This window comes from Penicillium odoratum (assembly GCF_028828045.1).
Source record: "Penicillium odoratum strain IBT 22623 chromosome Unknown utg000008l_segment0_segment0, whole genome shotgun sequence".
NCBI lineage: Eukaryota > Fungi > Ascomycota > Eurotiomycetes > Eurotiales > Aspergillaceae > Penicillium > Penicillium odoratum.
The window spans coordinates 3,598,792-3,619,841 of NW_026643150.1; the positions used below are offsets into that span (position 1 = coordinate 3,598,792).

At 47.9% G+C, this 21,050-nt stretch overlaps 8 protein-coding genes across 8 annotated transcripts; 4 read left to right on the top strand and 4 right to left on the bottom strand.

Annotated features, from left to right (window-relative positions):
- Window positions 1-151: 151 nt before the first annotated feature.
- N7520_011576 (tRNA-specific adenosine deaminase) lies at window positions 152-1,785 on the bottom strand (the record flags this gene model as incomplete). Its single annotated transcript, XM_057145509.1, has 2 exons — window positions 152-1,481; window positions 1,625-1,785. 2 exons carry the CDS (start codon window positions 1,783-1,785, stop codon window positions 152-154), a joined length of 1,491 nt encoding a protein of 496 aa, XP_056991263.1.
- A 199-nt stretch (window positions 1,786-1,984) lies between these two features.
- N7520_011577 (splicing factor 3B subunit 5 family protein) lies at window positions 1,985-2,306 on the top strand (the record flags this gene model as incomplete). The annotated part of the gene is made up of 2 exons (XM_057145510.1): window positions 1,985-2,227; window positions 2,295-2,306. The coding sequence occupies 2 exons, from the start codon at window positions 1,985-1,987 to the stop codon at window positions 2,304-2,306; spliced, it is 255 nt and encodes an 84-aa protein (XP_056991264.1).
- Window positions 2,307-3,004: 698 nt separating this feature from the next.
- On the bottom strand, window positions 3,005-5,179 carry N7520_011578 (uncharacterized protein; the record flags this gene model as incomplete). The annotated part of the gene is made up of 1 exon (XM_057145511.1): window positions 3,005-5,179. The coding sequence occupies one exon, from the start codon at window positions 5,177-5,179 to the stop codon at window positions 3,005-3,007; it is 2,175 nt and encodes a 724-aa protein (XP_056991265.1).
- A 1,913-nt stretch (window positions 5,180-7,092) lies between these two features.
- On the bottom strand, window positions 7,093-8,109 carry N7520_011579 (uncharacterized protein; the record flags this gene model as incomplete). The annotated part of the gene is made up of 1 exon (XM_057145512.1): window positions 7,093-8,109. One exon carries the CDS (start codon window positions 8,107-8,109, stop codon window positions 7,093-7,095), a length of 1,017 nt encoding a protein of 338 aa, XP_056991266.1.
- A 4,904-nt stretch (window positions 8,110-13,013) lies between these two features.
- Window positions 13,014-14,874, top strand: N7520_011580 (uncharacterized protein; the record flags this gene model as incomplete). The annotated part of the gene is made up of 3 exons (XM_057145513.1): window positions 13,014-13,049; window positions 13,232-14,785; window positions 14,836-14,874. The coding sequence occupies 3 exons, from the start codon at window positions 13,014-13,016 to the stop codon at window positions 14,872-14,874; spliced, it is 1,629 nt and encodes a 542-aa protein (XP_056991267.1).
- A 771-nt stretch (window positions 14,875-15,645) lies between these two features.
- On the bottom strand, window positions 15,646-16,053 carry N7520_011581 (uncharacterized protein; the record flags this gene model as incomplete). Its single annotated transcript, XM_057145514.1, has 1 exon — window positions 15,646-16,053. The coding sequence occupies one exon, from the start codon at window positions 16,051-16,053 to the stop codon at window positions 15,646-15,648; it is 408 nt and encodes a 135-aa protein (XP_056991268.1).
- Window positions 16,054-16,426: 373 nt separating this feature from the next.
- Window positions 16,427-17,708, top strand: N7520_011582 (N-terminal C2 domain-containing protein; the record flags this gene model as incomplete). The annotated part of the gene is made up of 4 exons (XM_057145515.1): window positions 16,427-16,439; window positions 16,520-16,536; window positions 16,598-17,088; window positions 17,138-17,708. The coding sequence occupies 4 exons, from the start codon at window positions 16,427-16,429 to the stop codon at window positions 17,706-17,708; spliced, it is 1,092 nt and encodes a 363-aa protein (XP_056991269.1).
- Window positions 17,709-18,370: 662 nt separating this feature from the next.
- On the top strand, window positions 18,371-20,673 carry N7520_011583 (phosphatidylinositol-3-phosphatase YMR1; the record flags this gene model as incomplete). Its single annotated transcript, XM_057145516.1, has 2 exons — window positions 18,371-18,862; window positions 18,913-20,673. The coding sequence occupies 2 exons, from the start codon at window positions 18,371-18,373 to the stop codon at window positions 20,671-20,673; spliced, it is 2,253 nt and encodes a 750-aa protein (XP_056991270.1).
- Between the last annotated feature and the right edge of the window lie 377 nt (window positions 20,674-21,050).

Genomic DNA, 21,050 nt, shown 5'->3' on the forward strand with positions numbered 1-21,050 from the left:
GTATTGTCTCTGAAAAAATCATCTTCTGTACAAAACCTTTTAATGTGATGTCTCATGGGCTGGAACAAAGACAGTCAAAACGACTGTCTTTGACCCAAGCCAATTAATTTTAGAAATATAATTCTCGTTATATATCCAGGGTCCGTGACCATCAGCGTTTTCGCTTCTTAGGATCTACCAAAACATCTAGTCCCCAGCTCTCATCTCCCAAGTTTCGTATCCATCCTTTCAGAGACTCTCTAGCGTCTCGTATGGCTTCCTCACGAATATGAAGGGGGCATGATACCTTATTTCGAGCTTCCTTCATGTTTTTATACGTGTGGGTATTTGAATTTTCTTGCAAGGATGTTTCTGGAAGGGCCTCAGCGGTCGTACTCATCTGCTGTTCTCCTCGTTTGATGGCGTCTGAAGCGAGAGCCCAAAGTTTCGCCCGAGACAGTGCTGAAGCACCCCGTGGAATAGGCGAGGATGGCTTGTTACCCTGCTTCACCCCTCCAATAATGCTTTCATATAAGCCAGTCCTGGATTTAAAGAGCGAGGGCAATTGCTTGCTGCCGGTATCCGATAGCGCTGCGCAAGTATGCGAATGTGATGGAGCTAAGGTCCACACCGCGCTGACATTGCCCGGCTTACTCTTTTTTGGAGTGACCACAGTGTCTGTCGATTCCGCAATAATCGATTTTGGTTTCGCAAACGTCCAAAGTGCCTGAACTTCCTCGGCAGGCACAGACAGAATCTGGAACGGATGGAATTGGTACCCGATTCGACCTGGGGTACCAGACGGCCAGGAGCGTCCTCGTAAAGCCTTCATTCGACCATTCTCTCCAAAAGCCCTATCACACGCGATTTGACTAATTTCGTCTTCAGGAAGAACAAGTCCCGCCAGGTAGGCATTCTGTGTTGGAGCAACCAGCTGACTAGTCTGCCAGGATATTAATGAAGAAACCTGCTTCAATGCGAGCTTGTCCGAGCAGGATTTGCTGCGCGTCGACTCCGCGTCTGTGCGTGCTGGTTTGCGACGTACAACGCCCAGAAGGGAGAAATGAGCTCGGCCGTCAAGGAGACTGTTCTCCATTGTAGCAGGTCCTTCCTGTGCCCCTGAGGTATGATGGGTCTCCCGCACCACTTCCCATGGCGTTGCATCTTCTTGAGCGGCCATGCATAGCTCCATGCTTCCATCGCCACATGGAGCACAGGTGCAATACATGTATAGTTTGACATCGGGCTGAATCTCATAAGGTGGCCAATCTATGGACGCAGTTGATGAATCGTTGCAGTCATATTGTAATTCTCTTCTCCGAATGAATGGCGATGGAGAAGGTTTGGTATTCTCAAGCTGCTCCTCGGCCATTAAGCCATGACATTCCGTCAAGAGCCAGTAGTTGAAAGCACGGATGGATAAAATCTCCGCATGGCAATCATGAAGAACGAGACCTCGACACCTTGGAATATGAGATGCTGATAAACATTTTGCGCCACTCCTATATACCAGTTAGTATCATGAAAAATATGATCGGGAAGTAAACCTACGTGACCGTTATGCAATGAAGACTTTCAGAAGATGTATTTTGACCTATGATGAAGGACTTGTTATTTCAAGACCATCTTCTGGATTTCCAAAAACCACATACCCTTGACAGCTACAATTCCGGTCATCGGGATCCACTCCTTAGAGCCATCGGGAAAAATAGTTGGTTTACACTTTGTGGGCAATGCATCGAAATGAGCATGTACCAAAGAAGCTATCCGCGACGGCAATGACACCTCCGGCGCTAACTCAGACATGCTCATATATGCGAAAGGCAAGATGTACCCCGTAGAGTATGCGACCAAACCGACCGAACCACCTTGAGCTCAAAACGTACGATGTGGGCTAAACCGTGATTTCGATATAAGGTCACATGACCTTATGACTTATCTCAACCTCCAAACTTCACAATCCCATTACACTCTCGACAACCCCAGACAGCCTCCACAATTCAAAATGGCCGACAAACTTCGCACTCTCCAGAACCTCGAGGCGCTCCAGGCCCGCTATATCGGTACTGGCCACGCCGATACCACAAAGTACGAATGGACCTCCAACATCATCCGTGACAGCTGCGCCTCTTACGTCGGTCACAACCCTCTTCTTTCTTACATGTCCGTTGGAATGGGTGAATCCAAAGAGAAGACTCGAATTATTATGCTAGAAAAGATGGCCAGAGGCGCTGGAAACCCTCCAGAGGTACGCGCCTCGTTTGATTATCCTTGAAGATGGGAGCAGATTACTGATCTTTTTTGCTGGATTCTAGACGCAGGAGTAACAAGTTTGAGATGACTTTTTACGATACCCAATGCCAAATATCCGTTACCTGATACCCGCCTTGCAGTTCTCACTTCGATTGAGAGCTACTGTGGAAGCACATGTTCAGTGCTCGCGAATGCGCCTAGAGGCTTGAAATGATACCCGATTCAAATACCACAATACCACTGTTCAATATACCTCGCAAATGAATTGTTCACTGGGGACCTGCGCATTAATTATGACGATCCATCAATGCAGACTCGGCCTCGCCTGCTTGGATACCGTTACTATGTGAAGGAAGCCTCGACTTTGGAGAATTGCGGGCCATTCAAGCCCATAACAGCTGTGATCAGGGTCCAGGTATCCCATCTGATATGTCACCCCTACTGGCTATCCGCGGATTCTTTAGGAACTCTGACCATCTGTATATGCGGAATTTCTCAATGGACTTTTGCCGTGGCGCATGCTTTTCGATCATGAATTAGGACGAAATCCTGGATTAGACAATAAAGTTCAATTTATGAGACAATGAATGTTACAGAGTGTAGTAAATTTGTGTTTACAGCCTTAAATTGGCAGAATTTATGATGAACCGAATGCTTGGTACCCAAATATTTTTGGAGCCCGCTTTGATCAAACTCCATCGCTATAAACAGAAACTGAAGAGATCTGACGTGATGTACAAATGATCAAAAGTCCCAAGTATACCTCAGACCATTAGGTACCGTCTTCCACCGCATTCTTCGCAACCAATTTCGTGTTCTCGGCTTGCAAAGCAGCAACAATATCAACCCATTTCTGGCGCTCCGCACGTAAACTGCTCACCTCCTTTTTCAAGTCCTTCACTTCCAGCCGCAAACTCTCAACCTCAGATCGAGACTTATGCTTCTCCGACCGAGACTTAGACTTCTCCGAGCGTTCGGCGTCTTTTTTCTCCGAACGCTCAGCTTCTTTCCGCTGCCGAGCTTCAATCTTCGAAGCAACCTTCAGCTGACTAGCCTCAACCTTGCGCAGCTGCTTATGAAGCTTGGCTTCCTCATTTAGAAGGTGCGCAGCCGCTTTGTGCATGTTTAAGTACGCCGGAGGTTCAGGCGTAGGAGTCTGCGTTTGTACCGGTTCCTTGCCCTCACTGCTAGTGCTTTGTCGCTGGCTTTGCTGTGAAATGCTATTTGGCGTTGCGGATCTGTTCTCCGTTGCACGTTTGAGCATCATGCTAGTATCACTATCTATGTCATTGTTGATGCCCTTGGGAGTCAAGAGCCCGCTTTGTGAAGTCGTGTGGGTATTCTCCAGCTCGAGGCGGATTTTGTCGAGTTTGAGTTCGATTTCGTGCTTGCGAAGAGCCAGCTTGGCAAGTTCTTTCTCGTGGGAAGTGAGTTTGCCGTTCTTAGTCATTTCCATTAATTCGACCGGCGGGATGCTGCTATGCACCACCTCATCAACTACTGATGACACTGCTTTCGAGCGGCCTGACGTTATCGAGGATTGTTCAATTTCCTTTGACGTAGTTGAAAGGGCGTCGTCGGCTTTCGTGCCGGAAGACTTGGAGCTGCGGATTTCGGCTTCATCGGTTTCGTCATCACCAAATGCGCCCGGGACTGATCGGGACGGTTGGCGTTGGTGCGGGATGTAGTCAAAGACTGCTGGTGCATATCTTTCCAACCCAGAGTTGACCAAGCCGGTGACACTTGCGATTAGTCCGTGGTGGGAATGAACATCAGAGTCTGTGAGATCTGAGTCTGAGTCCGAGTCAGACTGGCTTCCGTCATCATCGTAGTCGGCTTCGTTCCTGGGTCCTTGAGATTTGGGATTATCAACACCGTTATCTCCTGGTAGATCCTTCTCTCGTTTTGTGGGCTTGTCTTTTTGAATAGCCCAATCGACAAATTTGGCAGCATCTGCCCCCACGCTTTTAGGGGTGCCTTTATCCACCATCCACCGTGGAATGCTGCCACCTGGGTCACTCCTCGTGACCATGATCCACTCAACTGGGTTTGATTCGGGATCGGTCTCTTGTGATGAGCTATCCGTAGTTTCATTGTCACTCTTCTTCGCACTCGTCACACTCTTCGCACTGGAGGAGCTACTGCTACTGCTGTAGCTACCCTTCCTGGGTATTTCACGTATAAGCTCAACGGACTCGTACTCGCCTCTAGTAAAACCATGTCTATGCGGTATATCAGGGTGATCGCAAGGCTTAGAGATCATCATCCAACTCCGCCCGGGTTGCTTCGTCCCACCAATCCGCAAGCCAGCATCCGATGTGATCATCATAGTCACAAAGTCTCGCGGGGCTGTAGGCTTCGGAAACTGTGCCGAAACATGATACACGGTAATATGTGCAATCACCGAGCCATCCTCATCCTTCACCTCCACTACCTCGACCTTTCGCTCCGCTCCAATACCACGGATGCTCTTGTCGGGTGTTTGACCCTTCTCAATCTTCTTCATGTTCACCTTCAAGGTCTCATCGTACTCTGATGACATCTTCTCCTGCCATCGTGTAAATGACATACCCTCGTGCACGCTTCGTCTTCCGAACCACGAACCCCCTCCGTCATGGGCGGAGAGCTTCCATACGTGCACACCGAGAGGATTATCTTTCGGGCCACCCATCTTGATTGGCTTGCCCCATTGCTTTTGTAGAAGCAGGATGTCCGGGTCTGTCTCTCCGACTCGGGCCGATGACGGAATGACGTGGGGAGTGGATGATGGTGCCGAATCATTGTTTTCTTCGTTCCCGTAAGGTGGAGGGTCTGGAAGTGACTCCGCTACCAAACGACCGTGACGGAAGATATCGCGGATATAGTCGCGGAGTTCATCGGGGTCTTGGGGGACGGCATCCCATGACGTCGGCTTGAGACATTGGAGCGCATCGTGTAAGGTGGCCATGGAGGAAGAGGTTCGGGTTGTCCGGATTGATAGATATGAGGGATAAGGATGCTATGGAACTGGATATTTCATCGAAGTGTCAGTTGCGCGTGCGAAAGATCTGCAAGCCAGGAGCTAATCGCCTGATGCTGGGGCTAGACGTGGAGACACGTAGGTATCTGGAACACGTCGCCCAGCTGTGAAATAAGAAGAATACATACTGTTTTCCAAGGAGGGTTTTATTTGTCTTCAGTCAGAGCTTTGGTGCTCGGAGGTCGTCAATCAATGCAAGGAAATGGACAACCAAATGCAACTGACAAATGCACCGGAGGGATGGGAATGTGCAGGTTCTGACAAGATGTAAGCCACGACCGAAGATTCTCAATTTCAACAAAAGTGCCAATTCAACAACGATGTGACATTATTTGGCCACTGTGTCAGGAATCAATCCGGAGGGTGAGAACTGTTACGGCCTTGATAGCCGTTGCCTGTTCGGTATTGCTGACGTCATACACGCGGGGATCAAGTGGAGCACAATTTACAAGATACCTACTTTAATTAGTTTCGTGTTCTCGACACAGAATACCGGAATTTGTTCCGCTTGAAATCAGATCAAATGTGTCTCTTATTTTGATTCAATAATCTACAGTCTAATTTACCAAGATCCAAGTATCTTACTAAAAGAGCGCAAAAGGAACCGCGCTTTTGTGGTAGTATGCACCTTTCAAAGAATTTACTCTAAAAGATACATACAAATTGGGGTTTAGGTAACAGATTGACATGAAAGACAAGAGAAGAGACAGCCAGCGTGGGAGGTCTTGCCTCTCAGACGTGACAAAGGAATGAAAACCGGCATCCCAATCTCGGTGTCAGGAAAAAATGAAAAAGCTCGATCACCAGTGACTGAACTCCTGACATCCGACTTAATCCAGTAATGCTAAAAGCCCAGCCTGGATGATATAGGGGTTACCCCCAATAGAGTGCGAGCCATGGTGATATGATGGTGAGATCGAAGAAAATTGAACACCGGACCTGCTAGGCTGTCGCAAAGGCAGGATATAGAATACTTCAGGTCACAGACCTAGAAGGTTTAAATCCATTCACATCCTTTCGCGCCCGTTGTTCGCCACAGGCAAACACTCGGGCCTAACTAAGGCGAAGACAGGGTCCGGTTTTCTCTTCGCTTGATCAAGAACACCATAGACCACGACAAGCGAGAAAAGAAGGGGTGAACGGATCCAGCATGTCAAATGCTGGAAACACCCTGACGCGTAGACATGTCCTCCAACCGTCCCAATCAAGAGCAGGTTGCCGGTCCAGTATCCAGTACTAGAAAGGAGTGTCTTCGATGGGAACCGAACAGAATAACAAACGTCAATCCAGTCAACGATGCAGCTCCGCTGATCACCATCGAGCCGCGCCAATAAAAAGACATAAGTGGACAATTCCACATCCGAATTCATATCCCGTTGCCGCGAGGCTTCCTGGTCTTCATGACATATATATGGGACATGGTGAAAAGAGAAAATAACACACAAGAGCCGACCCGCCGCTTCTCGATGCAAAAAAAGAAAGCTGCAAAAGTAAAAACGCTGACGCTGGCTGATTAACAGAAACGCAAGAAATTCAGGTACAAAACGCAGATGCCAAAAGGATTATTCTGGTTATGCAATGGCAACGAGGGGGAGTATCACAGATGCACACAGTTCGAAGAACGCCGTCAAGAATGCCAATTATTCAGAAGTTGGGATGCGATCCTGTAGGATCCTACAAGGATTGTCGGATAAGTCCGAGGTCGCACGAGGGAGGTCTGACTTGAACGATCTACGTTCAGGGGAAATCAGGCGTGGCGACCCGGGGGCTCGCGCAGGTGTCACCGATAGGAAGGAGAGAGGGAAGTACACCATCGAGCCGAAGCGTAATGGGAGGCCCTATTAGATAGTCATGCCGTAGGGCAGCGGAGCGAAGTCTCCCCAGCCGAAGCCTGTCATGTTCGCCATGGTACTGCAAGGTTGCACGAGCGTACTCGGGAGCGGGAGGGGCGCGAAGGCGGCCGAAGTCGATACCATGTCGTACGGGTACGGGGCGGTGGTGTACGGCTGGCAGTAGGACGGGGTCGGTGATGGCAGCTGCGCATCACTGAAACTGAGACTGGCCCAAAGATTCGGATTAGAATCATCCGTGTTGGCCGGGGTTGGACTGGGCGGCAGTACTTTCCACGACTCGAGTTGCGCGGACGGTGGGATGGGGTGCCACCAGGCTTCCGGGCCGGTCGAACTAGGCAGGAGAGGGACGGCGCGCATCACATCCACCACCCGTGGTGGAGGTGGTAGCAGGGGCACGAATAGATTCGCGATGGCCTGCTTGGCGTCTTCGCCTCGCCCACACATTAGGTCTCCGGCACCATCTTCCTCTAGTCCCTCCAGGGCTTCGGCATCAGTACGGTACACGAATCTGTTAGCAGCTTGGACAAACTCCTCCTGTAACTTCTTCAGCTGGCTCTGCTTTCCGGACCAGTCCCACGTGTTGGCGGCCGCATCCACCGAGTAGACGTCTTGATGATAATCCACCAGGGCTTCAATCGTCTCCGGGGTTAGTTTGAATGCGACCTCGTTCCGGGAGACCATGTCGACGTGAACGACGTAGGCCTCAATGTGGATCATCTGATAATTGAATAGACCTTCCACAAGTGGATTCTCGTCCTTCCGCAGCTCCGCCTCGGGGGCCTTGGTGAACATCATGGAACACAGGGTCCAAATCGCATTCTTTGATGACAAAGTCTCCGTCAGGCACCGGGTGTGTTGGGTGACATTATTCAAAGGACGCTTGACACGATTGACTCGTTTCAAAGTAGCCGTCAACCATGGTGCCACCTTGGTATTCAACACCACATTCGGGGAGGATCGCGGCGCAAAAGCGGCGGCTGATGATGGCAGTAAGATTGTTGGCATTATGACTCTGTGCGAAGGATACGACCGGCGTTGACAAGGAATATAAAAGAATGTAAAAGATAATCAAAGACCAAAATCATCAAGGCGACATTCGCCCACACAGTAAACACGAGGTTTGTTGAGCTGGATCTGAATCTGGATCCGTGACTATGACGGGGTAACGTGTGGAGGACTCGCTTTAGATCGATCGCATCTGCAAGTTTCCTGGCAAATAAAAGGTTGCGTTACTATTAAAGTGCGGGCGAATGCGCGGTTGAAAGTAAAAGGAATGAAATAGAAATATTGAAGGGAACGTAAAGGGTGAATGTTTATAGAAAGAAAAAAAAGGATGGACGATTACCACATAAGAAGAAAATCGGAGGGGCGGGATCCATAACGGAAGTCTAGTGGAGATTTAAATTCTCTATATAGAAGTGCATTAAGGCTAGGGCTTTTTTGCTGTATGCAGCCTAATGGAGTCGGTATATGATACAAGTAATGGAACCACACGGACTCCCCGATCTGCATCCAAACGGAGTTGCAGGTGGCAAAGATATGCTGCATGAAACTAATCAGTTATTTCAAGTTCGAATCGAATCAACTTGATTATAGAACTGTTGAGAAGTAAAATTACCAAACTTTGATACTGAATCGCACAGGATTTCCCAGTCTCACGGTCTACGCGTTGCACGTCCATTTGGTCAGAGCCATCTGCAAGATGCCCCAAACTGCAAAGGCTAAGCCCCGATGATCCGCACTGCGAAACACTGTACGAGAAAATCTCCCGAGTCCAGAAGCCCATAAAAAAATACATAAAAAAAAGACCAGGAATCCAAAGAGGATAGCCTTTCGGCTTGCATTCTACGATAATTCACATACACCCAGCTGAGGGCTAGGATATTCATTCTCATGGAATCTCCCAAAAATAACTGTGCGATGGGGAAGTTTATGTGGACAAAATCAAGAAGTAACCATGGAACTGAACTCCTTGAGCGCTTCCCTATGCCGCTAATTATTACTCCACAAACCCTAACCAGAATGATCTCTAGCTCAGATCGCACATATCTCTCCCACGTTCCCCCTCAACTTCCCATGTTTCATATATCAATACTAGAATTAGTCCAAAGGGGAAAAGTAAATTTGCAACCCAAAATAAAGGAGGTAACAATGGAATTTTTCTCGAGTCTTTTGAGATGAGTCGAATGGTGGACCACCTCAGCTGATGGAGGGTCGAGCAGACGTGGGGCAAGTTGGTCTTGGGCCGCTTCTGGTCTCGGATTCGTCGGTCATGACCGAGCCCGGCCGCTGCACTACCAGCTGAGATCCCTGTTCCGATCTGCGATTGGGCTGATACATGACCGGTCATTGACTTTAGAGGCGCCTGGCTTCCAAAGCGGTAACAATACCGGTTTTGTTGGTTCTTCAGCACTCTTGTGTGAGGACCACATGATTGTGATCTCATTCTACAGCAACTACCCTCCTTCCATGCAGCCATGAGGCTTCTCCCGTTCAATCAGCGCTCGACAATCTAAGAACCCTGGAGCCTGGCGGCATACGATTTCGGTCATGTGGTCTTGAATATCGCAAGGGGGGTACATATTTCCAACGTATGCTCTCCATGGACCACTTGATCATTCTGTACGGGATACTCTGTGCCGGATGGATATCATCGGCTATGGAGTCGGTTGCTCATGAAATTTCCCTGCTTTTGCTGCAAATCTCGGATATGGCGGTGTTTGGTGTTTTGTTTTCTTAAAATAGGAGTTTGTTGATCTGCACTGCCACTGCGCCACGTCACTCGCCACCGGCTATACGGAACTGTGGCGGTGCCTTATACTGTTGGCATTCATCCAACCCATAACTGACAATAATCATAGCCACTTTGCATAGCAGCGAGTCACAAATTTCATCAAATGTTTGAATCCAGATTGTCTTCGTTTCAATCCAGTAAGTTGAAATGCTTGTTTCTCAAACCACGCTGATGCACATGGCCTAGTCGCACCTTGGACCCTGGAGGCCTAGACTATACGCCATTCAGTACTATTGACTATAGACCAGGCTAGATAGTTTCCTCGGAAGGACAGTCGGGTGAGATTCAATAGTCTATATACTATGACTCATGGCCCGGCCAACGATAGCAGTTTTGAAACCAAGCCGTCTTTTCTGTACCGGCAAATATAGTCAGAGAGCATTCGGAGTGATGCCCAACTCATTGAAGAAACTGATAAAAATCTTGGAATAGTTCGATATTGATATGTTTCAACTGTACTTTCGGCGAGTCATGTAATTATTACTTGAAGTCACATCCATAGGTAGCAAATTTACAGCACGGGAGGATATCAAGTTTTATGCCTCGCACTAAACTCAACGGGTTACTTACTGCATAAACGGCCTGAACGCGTGTGATAGATCGCTTTGATGTAGATTCTTACATGGCTGGCATAGCTTGTGTGACATGTGGAGGAGTGTCTTGCATGGGATATGTGACGAACTGCAAGGATCGCTCTATATGGATAAAGGTCTTAACTCCATAGCTGCTGGTTTCCAGAACCCTTGACCTTTCATGTAAATGTACCAGAAGGGAATTTGCCATCTGGAGTATTCGAGTGGTCTAGAACAACGCCATCGCGTCATCAATATCTTCAACTCGATATGTTATGAGACTGGAATTCCTTCTCCTTGTGATCTCATCCTTTACTCGAGAGTTATCAAAGATCCGTACCATTTAGTGAGAGTTTGATGGTTTCTTTCGGATCAAGTCGGGTTGACATGATCCGAATCTTCCTTTCCAAACATGACAACGAGAGTTGGTAAATCTTATACTTTATAAAAACTGGACTAAGAACAGACGTTTTTTTTTTTTTTTGGAAATAATCTTCCCCGCTGATTGTAACATATTTGAATTGTTTGAGTGATCATCTGGAGTTAAGTCAAAGTTAAATGTTTGATGAAGCGCTTGGGTTACGACATATAACCCCTAGGGCGGCTATATTGGAGGCTGTGACCCACCTTTCTATCTGAAACCACGTAAGTCAATAGTAGATCCATAGGTACTTCAGTAGAGCTTAGAAAATGCCGTGAAGAATTGTTTTGGATCTCTCAAATTTTGCTCAACTAATGGTTCTTAGGCACCCACCCACAACGGCCTTAGTACTCCGTACATAATTATTATTCACGCCTCATTTTGAAGTGATACTATTCTATAGTAAATGACTGTAAATAGCTCATGATGTCAAAATAACTTCTCATTGCCTCACTCTAGAAATTCACCATTCGTCTCTTTCAGGATCAGTTGATGCTCTTGCTCAAACTGCATATACATCCTTTGGGCTACCTGTTTCTTTCTTACTGTATAATGCAGTTTCATTATCCCTGAATGTCTTCTTCAGATCCCCCAAAATACTTCCTATTATCTAGCATACAGAACTTAAGAAGTTCACCAATCACAGATAGCAGGATATGGACAAGACTCGCATTTTGCTTGTCATTTCATTCCAACCATCCATTCAAGTTTCATGATTTCCTTCTATTTACAAGATGCCGTCATACTTTGATATTCTACCCGAGATGATTCAAGTGATATACTCTCACTCGCTCAATCCAGACGAATACGTAGTAGCTAACGAAGAATGACGAAGCTGAAAACCGTATTCAGATAAGTCCTCCACATGCACGTTTACCCGAACCTCGTCTATGCGTGTGACGACATATACGTCCTGTTTTGCTATTGAAGAAATAAACCACAATTAAAGCTCTTCCTGTCCCATACCGAGTACCAGTGAGTCCCACTATACCATCCGAATCCAGGGTAATCGCAGATATGATTAGCGAGAGGCAATTCAATACCTAAGGAAAGTGGCAAACTAGGTAGAATAGCAAAAAACAGGTTGTATCTATCTGTGTAAACTTCCTGAGCCCCCAGGAACCATTTTTTACTCGACCAAATTACTTTTGGAAAAGTCCCCGTTGAGGTTTTGTACTTCCCAATAGTCTGTTGTACCGAATGCGGTTCAACTGAACTTTGACGGCTGTTCCTCATGAAAGCTAAGTACATGTTTGCTGTGACTCGAATTGTGATAAAAGTAGTAGGTAAGAGACAGTGATCGGCCCTCGCACCTTGGAACCTTGATGAGATGGCTTCATATATCAGGCCCACCCGAACACATAGAGACAGATAGTTGATGTTCATTCTGTTATATCATATGGAATTTTCGAATAATTGTCCAGAATGTCTTCCGGGCATCGGCTATAAATGAACCCCGACTTTTCTTTACGCGAACCTGCGATGTCGATCGTCATTACACTAGCGCAGACCCACTGTGGAACAAAACGATATCTACTCCGTAGAGAATTCATGTTCCGCTATAGGTATTACATCCTTCCCTTTGGGACCTGGATTTTATGCAGGGTCCACCGCATAAAGTAACTAGCTTTGGGTTAGACCAGATTCCATCATGCCGCCACCCGACTATGGAGTCCTTGAATTTAGATCATGATCTGGTGGAAGGTATTCAAACGAATTGAAATTTAAGAGTACCGGAGTCCGTATGCCTGTGCCTTTGTACATGAGCCGATCTTCTTACGATGGAATGTCCCTATATTCGAAAGATAAGATTATACGAAATAATGCGCTTTGGCACAGACCCAAACCAAGATCAGCAGCTCAAAGGCCCCGAACCCCTGGCTGCTTGTGCTAAGCGAAGGACAGAATCTTACAGACTAAAGCTATGGTTACATGCCGATTTCCATGTACATGGGCATCTCCGATCTTCATTGTCCCGTCCCAAGACCCTGAGACCCATCACGAACTATAGATCCATAATTCCCTGGACAAAATAGGTTTTTAGCCCGCTAGAAAGGGTCCAAACACTCTCAGAACTGACATCAGAGAGAAACACGGCACATATAGAGCCCGATCAACTCACATGTGGAGTATTGACGTCCTCGGCTCAAGCCATGAAGTAGATCTGGGGAAAGAAAGCAGAAAAGGGGCGAAGGATCTCCATGCACGATGAGACTGATTGATACTGTGCGAGTTACTACCGACCAGTATCCTAGGAGTAGAAGCAGCTGCTCAAGATGCGTTTCTCAGCAATAAACTCTTGTGTTGTCGAACACAGCCCTAACTGGACTTGCCAACCAGACATCGCCGGAAATCCAGGCAGATGCTGAGACACAGTCTATCGCCCATCAGAACGATAATGCTGATGCTGTATCGGACGCTCCCGCTATCGCCAATTCTCATGCTGCCGCCAACACTGCCCCTACTCCATCGGCGTACACAGAAACAACCGACGCTGCTGCCACAGCTAGTCCCTCCGGAGCTGGGAACCGAGAAGAGAACACCAACGAGACTACCGACAGCCCAAGTACCGCGCCATCGCAACACACACCTTACCCAAGTGTCCTTTGCCTTGCTGGCACCAGTTCTGTTGGGACCAACAATGACCCTGTGAGCGTCAGCAACACTGCTCCTTCTGCCTCTGACGCTGGTGCGCAGACTGCTCAGAACACAAAGACACCTGGATCAAAGCCTTCCGGTACACCCACCACGGAGACTGAAACTGTGACCCAAACCGGCACTGCTGCAAGCAGCACGAGCACGTATAACGGTGATGAGGACAATACTACCCTGCTCAGTTCCTGGAGTGACTTCGGCAGTTTCATGGATGGCTTGAAGGGTCTTCTCTCTCCGACTTTGCTAGAAGATATTGAGTCGTTCTTCCATCATGTTGCTTGGTTGCTTGATGACCAGACAACCACAAACACCAAGAATCTGATCAACACTGCTTCTGGACTTCTCACAAGCAGCCTTATAAATAAGCTGGAGAGACTGCTGGACAGTGCTAGCGATCTCCTGACGCCCGAAGTGGTTCAGAATCTTAAGCAACTGCTTCCTGAACTCTCGCCCCAGCTTCTGAAGGAAGCCAGCAGTCTGCTCGATAATGCCAACAAACTTCTGACTCCAGAAACCACGTCCGAACTGCAGAAGTTGATCTCCACAGTCGCGCCAGTCATCAAACCAGAGCTGCTTCAAGAAGTCAACAGCTTGTTAAGCAACGGTAACAACCTTCTCACTCCCCAGTTTGTCGACGAGACCAAGTCGTTGATTGGATTTGTGGCACCGGTCATTACCTCCGAGTTACTGAAGGAGGTGAACTCCCTACTGTCGAACGGCAATGATTTGCTTTCGCCTGACTTCATTGAAGAGACCAAGTCATTGATCGGCACTGTGGCGCCAGTCATTACTCCCGAGCTCTTAAAGGAAGTTAACTCCTTGCTCTCTAACGGCAACAAGCTACTGTCGCCCGACTTCGTCAACGAGACCAAGGGACTGATTGGCACAGTCGCGCCATACATCACCCCCGATCTTCTCAAGGAAGTGAACGCGCTGCTCTTGAATGCAAAGAGCCTCCTGACCGAGAAGACTACTAAGGAGCTGATCAATCTTCTGAATATGCTTGGGCCAGTTCTGACACCAGGGCTGTTGCAAAATGTGTCTCGGTTGCTGGGTAACGGTACAACACTACTTAACCCCGATTTCGTCGACAAGACTGCTGTGTTGATTGATGGTATTGCACCTGTTATCACGCCCAAGCTTCTGGGCCAGGTTGGCGGATTGCTCAACAATGCGGACGATCTTCTCACCAAGAAGTTTATCAACGAGACACAACTGTTGATTGAGGATGCTGCCGATGTAAGTCAATTATCTGATATGATTAGGATGCTTGCCAACTCAATTTCTAGATTCTCCCTCTGGTCACAGAGTTGTTGAATTCGCTGTAAGATGTAGGGCTGGGGGATTAAGAACGTGCCATTCACAGTGACTGATGAATAATGTCTAAGCACGTCTAACACAGCTTAATAATGGAAAGAAGTATTGCGACATGTACGTCCATCTGAACGTGTTGGGCGAAATCTTGAAATTTAGTCAAAATGGTAGGTATATCAGATGCGATTGGGGTAAATTAAAGAAAGTAGTGGAATCAGAGTTGTGCTTGATTCGAAACCAGGTGTGATCTAGCAACGGGTGTACATGCAGAATTCATCTTGAGATAACTGGCATTTCTCCACTGGTCTGGGTTGCGCACCCTTTTTTGGAGGAATGTCATAAAAATGACATTAATGCCTGTACACGAAGGTGAAGAGATCAAGCACTGGCACTTCATGTATGGTAATTGTCCAATTTAGAATTTTTCCCTATGAATGATGATCATTGATGGCCATTGCTGCGAGAATGATCGAAGTCAATTCCGGATTACTTCGAATGCCGCGCATGGCCCGTAAGGCAAATTTTCGACTCCATTCCGGGGGAGGGGAGTTTTTGAAGAGCCATGGCCTTTTCCAGGCTGGAGTAGCAGAGGACCTTCAAGGCTGGGTCTATGGGACTAGGTATGGGTCGAATGTCGATCTCGATATGCGCAAGCATATATGATCCCATTAGAGCAGAGCCGTGGCTTTTGACCCAAATCGGCGTCGTCTTCTCATTTATGACCCCCTGGTTGGCTTTGCAATTGTCGAAAACGTAGCTGGTAAAGTGTGTCCGGGTTGCCTGCTTCAAGATGGTATGTCGGCAGCCTTCGCTTGGTGGTATTTGGAAACAACTTTAAGCTCTGTATCCCGCTCTTTGATTTTCTTGTCCATTGCTCTCTGGACTTGTTCTCTCTTCTTCTCAGTTTCCTCGATTTTTCTTTTCACTTCCTTAGCGGCCTGTTCTTGCGCTCTCAAGGCTTTCTCACGAGTTGGGAATTCTTGACGCAGCTGTTCCAGCTCGGCTTTCACATCTTGCTCATCAATTGGCTGACAAGTGACTGGATGATAGCGATAGGCTGGAAGTGGTTCTCCTGGTACTTGGATTTCAGGAAGATCGGGGTGGATTGGAGTGGTGCGTAGGGATGCATCAAGCGGAACAGTGGAGACAGCCTCAGATGGTGGAGAAAGAAGAGAATCTTCCGTTTCAAGCATAGTCGAAAGATGATGTTATCACAATTGGGAGAATTTTCGGGAAAAGTTAGCCGCAGTCTCTTGCGTGGGGTAGGAAGGGTGCGAAGTAGAAGCAGGCGGCCAAGCTTCCGCGGCCCTGGAAATTCTGCCACGAACATCTTCTTACCGCCTTTATCGACGACGTATGCGGGGGAGCAGATCTCCATGGACTTCCAGATGCCCAAAGTTCATGAGTTCATAGGATCCTTCCAATATTATTAAGCTCACAATCTTAGGCAGGTCCTAAGTGGACGCTGCTGCATCCTTGTCGCCGGCTTTGGGCGATAAGGTCTCCAACTGGAACATCATCTCACCAATAGGGTGCTTTGGGCTTGTTTGCATACATTGAGCAATTATGCAGGCCTTCGGTTGGTTTTCCTTTTGAATTCCTTCCTCCACTTATTTGATGTGTTATGAAGAGACAAACTGACCATGTTGTGGAATATAGTCCCGAAGAACAGAAGGGTAAGTCTTTGGAAGCTTCACTTAGAGCAAGTGCCAAGCACAGACTGACACGTACCTTTAGCCCCGGTTTGAACTTGTTTTGAGGGTATTTTCATCTGTTTCAACTTTACGCGTCCTTATACTGACATGCCACGAGATCATTGACATCAACAATGTTCCCTTAGGAAATGGCACTGCGTGGGTAAAATGGCGTCTTCCATCATCAAGCGGTGCCACAGAAAGCCAGGGTCACACCGAGAAGGCGCCTCTTGCGGACCACCGTGCGTCCTGGAACTATGAGAAGAAGTCTCTTGTGAGGATCACCATCGACAGGAATTCTATGCTGCAGGAGTGTGATATCAACTTCGAAGTCATTCAAGAGTTTCACTCTTCGCCATCCAATGAAAAGAATGTGCTCGGAAAAATCAAGCTCAACCTTTCAGAATATGTGGACAAGGCCGACGACGATGAAGGCGTGGTCAGGAGATACCTGATGTTTGACAGTAAAGTCAACAGCACAGTCAAGATTGGCATTGCTATGCACCAACAAGAGGGAGATCACAACTTCACAACGTGTGTCTTCCGCAATGAGCTATTATTTTCTAAACGCTAATGTGACCAGGCCACCTTTGAAATCCGCCACCGTATTTGGGGGCATTGCTCGGGTCGTGCATGCTGCGGAGCCAGGGGACTCAGACGAACCAGGTCACCTACCGTCAATGAACACCAAATCAAATGAGGTGGCAGATATGCAAGACATGTACCGGCGCACCCTGGCCGCGTCATGGATGTCCCGAGCATGCGACTTACCAGCTGACAAGCTGATTGAGGAACTATTCGCTGGAAGTTCCTGCTGGAACAATGATGCCCATAATGCCTCCGAAACAGGAGAAAGCCATACAAGTGCCTTTCTCAGTGTGGAAGCAGCTGAACGACAGACCCGCTCAGGGAAAGGGCTTTCCCCCAGCTTTGAACGGCGGCCCAAGAGCTCTACCAGCAACCACTCACACGGCAGTGGGAAGACTCCAGACTCTCTTTCCACCCTTGGCACTTCACAGAAGGGCAGGGACCTTGATTATCATCTATATGACGGGAAAGGACAAAGCTGGAAGAGCCGGAATGCTGAGCATGAGCTGTCTGAATTCGATGTGCGAGAGGATCTACGCAGCTGGGAATTCGCATCAACAGAATAGAACCACGAGAGCTTCAATCTGGGAATGATCGCATCAAAGCAGAATGGAATGCCCAGAAGTTAGACCCAGATCCTCAAATATACATAGTATCGAAGCTTGAGGTATATCTTCTGCATTGTATTACACATTCAGGCCATATTGATTTAGGGCACTCGAGATGTACAATCTTCAAATTATCAGAATGATGTGAAAACGTCTAATACCTATTATCTAATGTATACACCAGGTGCAGACGTAATATGTAGAATAGTAGAAATTCAAAGTGTTATTCTACGCTTGGAAATATAATAGTGGTGTTGGATAGAACGTGACTGAACCCCCGGAGATTTCAGCCCCACCGGGTGTCGGGGACCCGAGGCCTCACCTTAATGTGTAACTCTTCCTCCCCAACCATCGGCTGTCCCTGCCCGACACGCTTTTCGTTTTCATTTGCGACTTCAATCCTAGAAAACACATCGCGTTTCTGACGCTAACATCTTCACACCCCCCAGCATCACCAACCAGCGTGTGGTGCTTACTGTCTAGAGCTGTTGATCCCCTCCATTATGAAGATCATGTGTGTATAGTGGATTCACCGCTCCCGGCATGGACAGAACACAGATTGCTAAGGTCAGTTCCCACTACATACAATTATTACCTTAACACCTAACTCACTGCTGTTCATGTTGAAGGTTGACAATGTAACCTTGGCTCGCCGCGGTGACCAAGTTGACGGCACCCTTCACTTAACCCCTCACCACCTTATCTTTTCACATTTCCCGCCCCTCTCCAGTGACGACCAGGCCAAGGGTGTGACGGTCAGACCAAAAGAGCTTTGGATTACCTATCCAATCATTGCTTTCGGTACCCTGCGACTAGTTCCCGCGGCCTCCCGCCAACTATCTTCTATCCGTCTTCGCTGCCGTGATTTTACGTTTGTCTGCTTCTACTTTACCAACGAACACAAGGCACGTGAGGTATTTGAAAGCATCAAACAATGGACATGCAAGTCTGGTCGGCTGGATAAGCTCTACGCTTTTACCTACCAGCCGCCGCCTGTAGAGAAGGAGTTCAATGGGTGGGAGTTATACAATCCCCGGAAAGAGTGGACGCGTCAGGGTATCTTAAAGGAGAACTCTGGTTGGCGAATATCCGACATTAATACTGACTATGGTGTATGTGCTTTGCCGAGGAGGAACTGCTAAATTTGCTAACAAAGTCTCAGTTCTCTCCTACATACCCCGCGCTGATTGCTGTACCCTCATCTATATCCGACAATACAATCAATTATGCCAGCCGATACCGTTCCAGAGCCAGAATCCCCGCACTCACATACTTCCACCCAGTGAACAACTGCACCATTACTAGAAGTTCGCAACCCCTTGTTGGTGTACGCCAGAATCGCAGCATCCAGGATGAAAAGCTACTTGCCACTATCTTCTCAACTTCTCGATCAGAACGACCTTTGGCTAGCTTTGCTCACTCCACTCTAGAGAACGAACAATCAGATTCCAGCAATGGTAGCTCGGAGTGGAATGACACAGGCCCTGACCTATCAAATGCCGAGGAGATCAAAAATGATATGCTGGCTGCTGCTCGTGCAGACCCTGAAGATCAGCGCTTGATATATGGTGCCCAGCAACAAAACCTCATCGTTGACGCGCGACCCACAGTGAATGCACTTGCAATGCAAGCCGTTGGGATGGGATCTGAGAACATGGACAACTACAAGTTTGCCACCAAAGTGTATCTTGGCATTGACAACATCCATGTTATGCGTGATTCTTTGAACAAGGTTGTCGATGCCCTGAAAGACACCGACGTCACTCCCCTTGGTCCTAACCGGGACCAACTGGCCCGAAGCGGGTGGTTGAAGCATATTGCTGGCATTTTGGAGGGGGCGAAGGTAATCACCCGTCAAGTTGGCCTCCAGCATTCCCATGTCTTGATTCACTGCTCCGATGGATGGGACAGAACAAGCCAACTCAGTGCCCTCAGCCAGGTCTGCCTAGACCCATACTTCCGCACCTTAGAAGGATTCATGGTTCTGGTGGAGAAAGACTGGCTTTCATTCGGACACATGTTCCGGCATCGGTCTGGCCATTTGAACAGTGAAAAATGGTTCCAGATTGAAAATGAGAGAATCGGTGGTGACAACAACCGTGGATTTGAAAGCAGCGGTGCAGGGCTGGCCCTTGAGAATGCCCTCCGTAGCGCCAAAGGCTTCTTTGGCCGAGACAACAACAGCCGTGACTCGTTACAAGAGTCCGAAGGGGAGATGCTGAGTTATGATTCTGATACGCCAAACAAAAAACCCAGCCCAGCTCCACGTTCTGTTGTGTCCGAGAAGGAAGTTACCAAAGTGAAAGAAACAAGCCCTGTTTTCCATCAGTTCCTTGATGCAACATACCAGCTGTTGCACCAATACCCAACCCGCTTTGAATTTAACGAGCGCTTCCTCCGCCGCCTGCTATATCATCTATATTCTTGTCAATTTGGAACATTTTTGTTCAACAGTGAGAAAGAGCGGATGGATACAAAAGCCAAAGAGCGGACGCGCAGCGTGTGGGATTGGTTCCTGGCCCGGAGAGAACAATTCATCAACCCACAGTATGATCCCGAAGTGGACGATCATAAGCGTGGCAAAGAACGGCTGCTCTTCCCTCGTCCAAGTGAAACACGCTGGTGGGCCGAGTCATTCGGTCGAGCAGATACAGAAATGAATGCCCCCCGAACTTTTGATGCATCGACGACGAGTGGCTCTGGTAGCCCTGGTGCAAACAGGACTCCTGTCTTGACTGCCGTTGAGACCGCACAGGAAACGGCGGCTACTGAAACATCTGGCGCTAATGTTTCCAACGTTGCAGCTTCGGGATTAGCAGCAGTTACCTCAGGAATATCCAGCCTTGCAATCCTCAAAAACAGCCAATCTGGACCCAAAGGAGAGGCAAACCAGAAGAAAGAAATGGAAGTCGAGATGCAATAAGAAGGGTTGGACATCTAAGATTTTATTTACTTGCGGAAGAGTTATGGAACATTCAAGCATACCCAGTGAGAGATATCGATAATCATTGAGAAGTCATATTTTCAAGATACAGGACGCAAATGGTGTCTGTTTTCCTCTGATTCTATGAGCATTGAACATTTACGTCATCGATGCCTTCGTGCCTGAATTTGTAATGAACTTGACACCCGTTGGATAAGGTGTCTACGCTAGACCTAATATGTGCTATACTCTGTGCTGTAAAGGTAAGCGAGGGTTGAGCCCTAGCCTAAAGGGGTAATGGAAGCCCTACGCCCAAAAAATCCCCACTAATTGAAACTCGCAACCGAGCGACCAACTCTCGACCTCGACCACGCCCT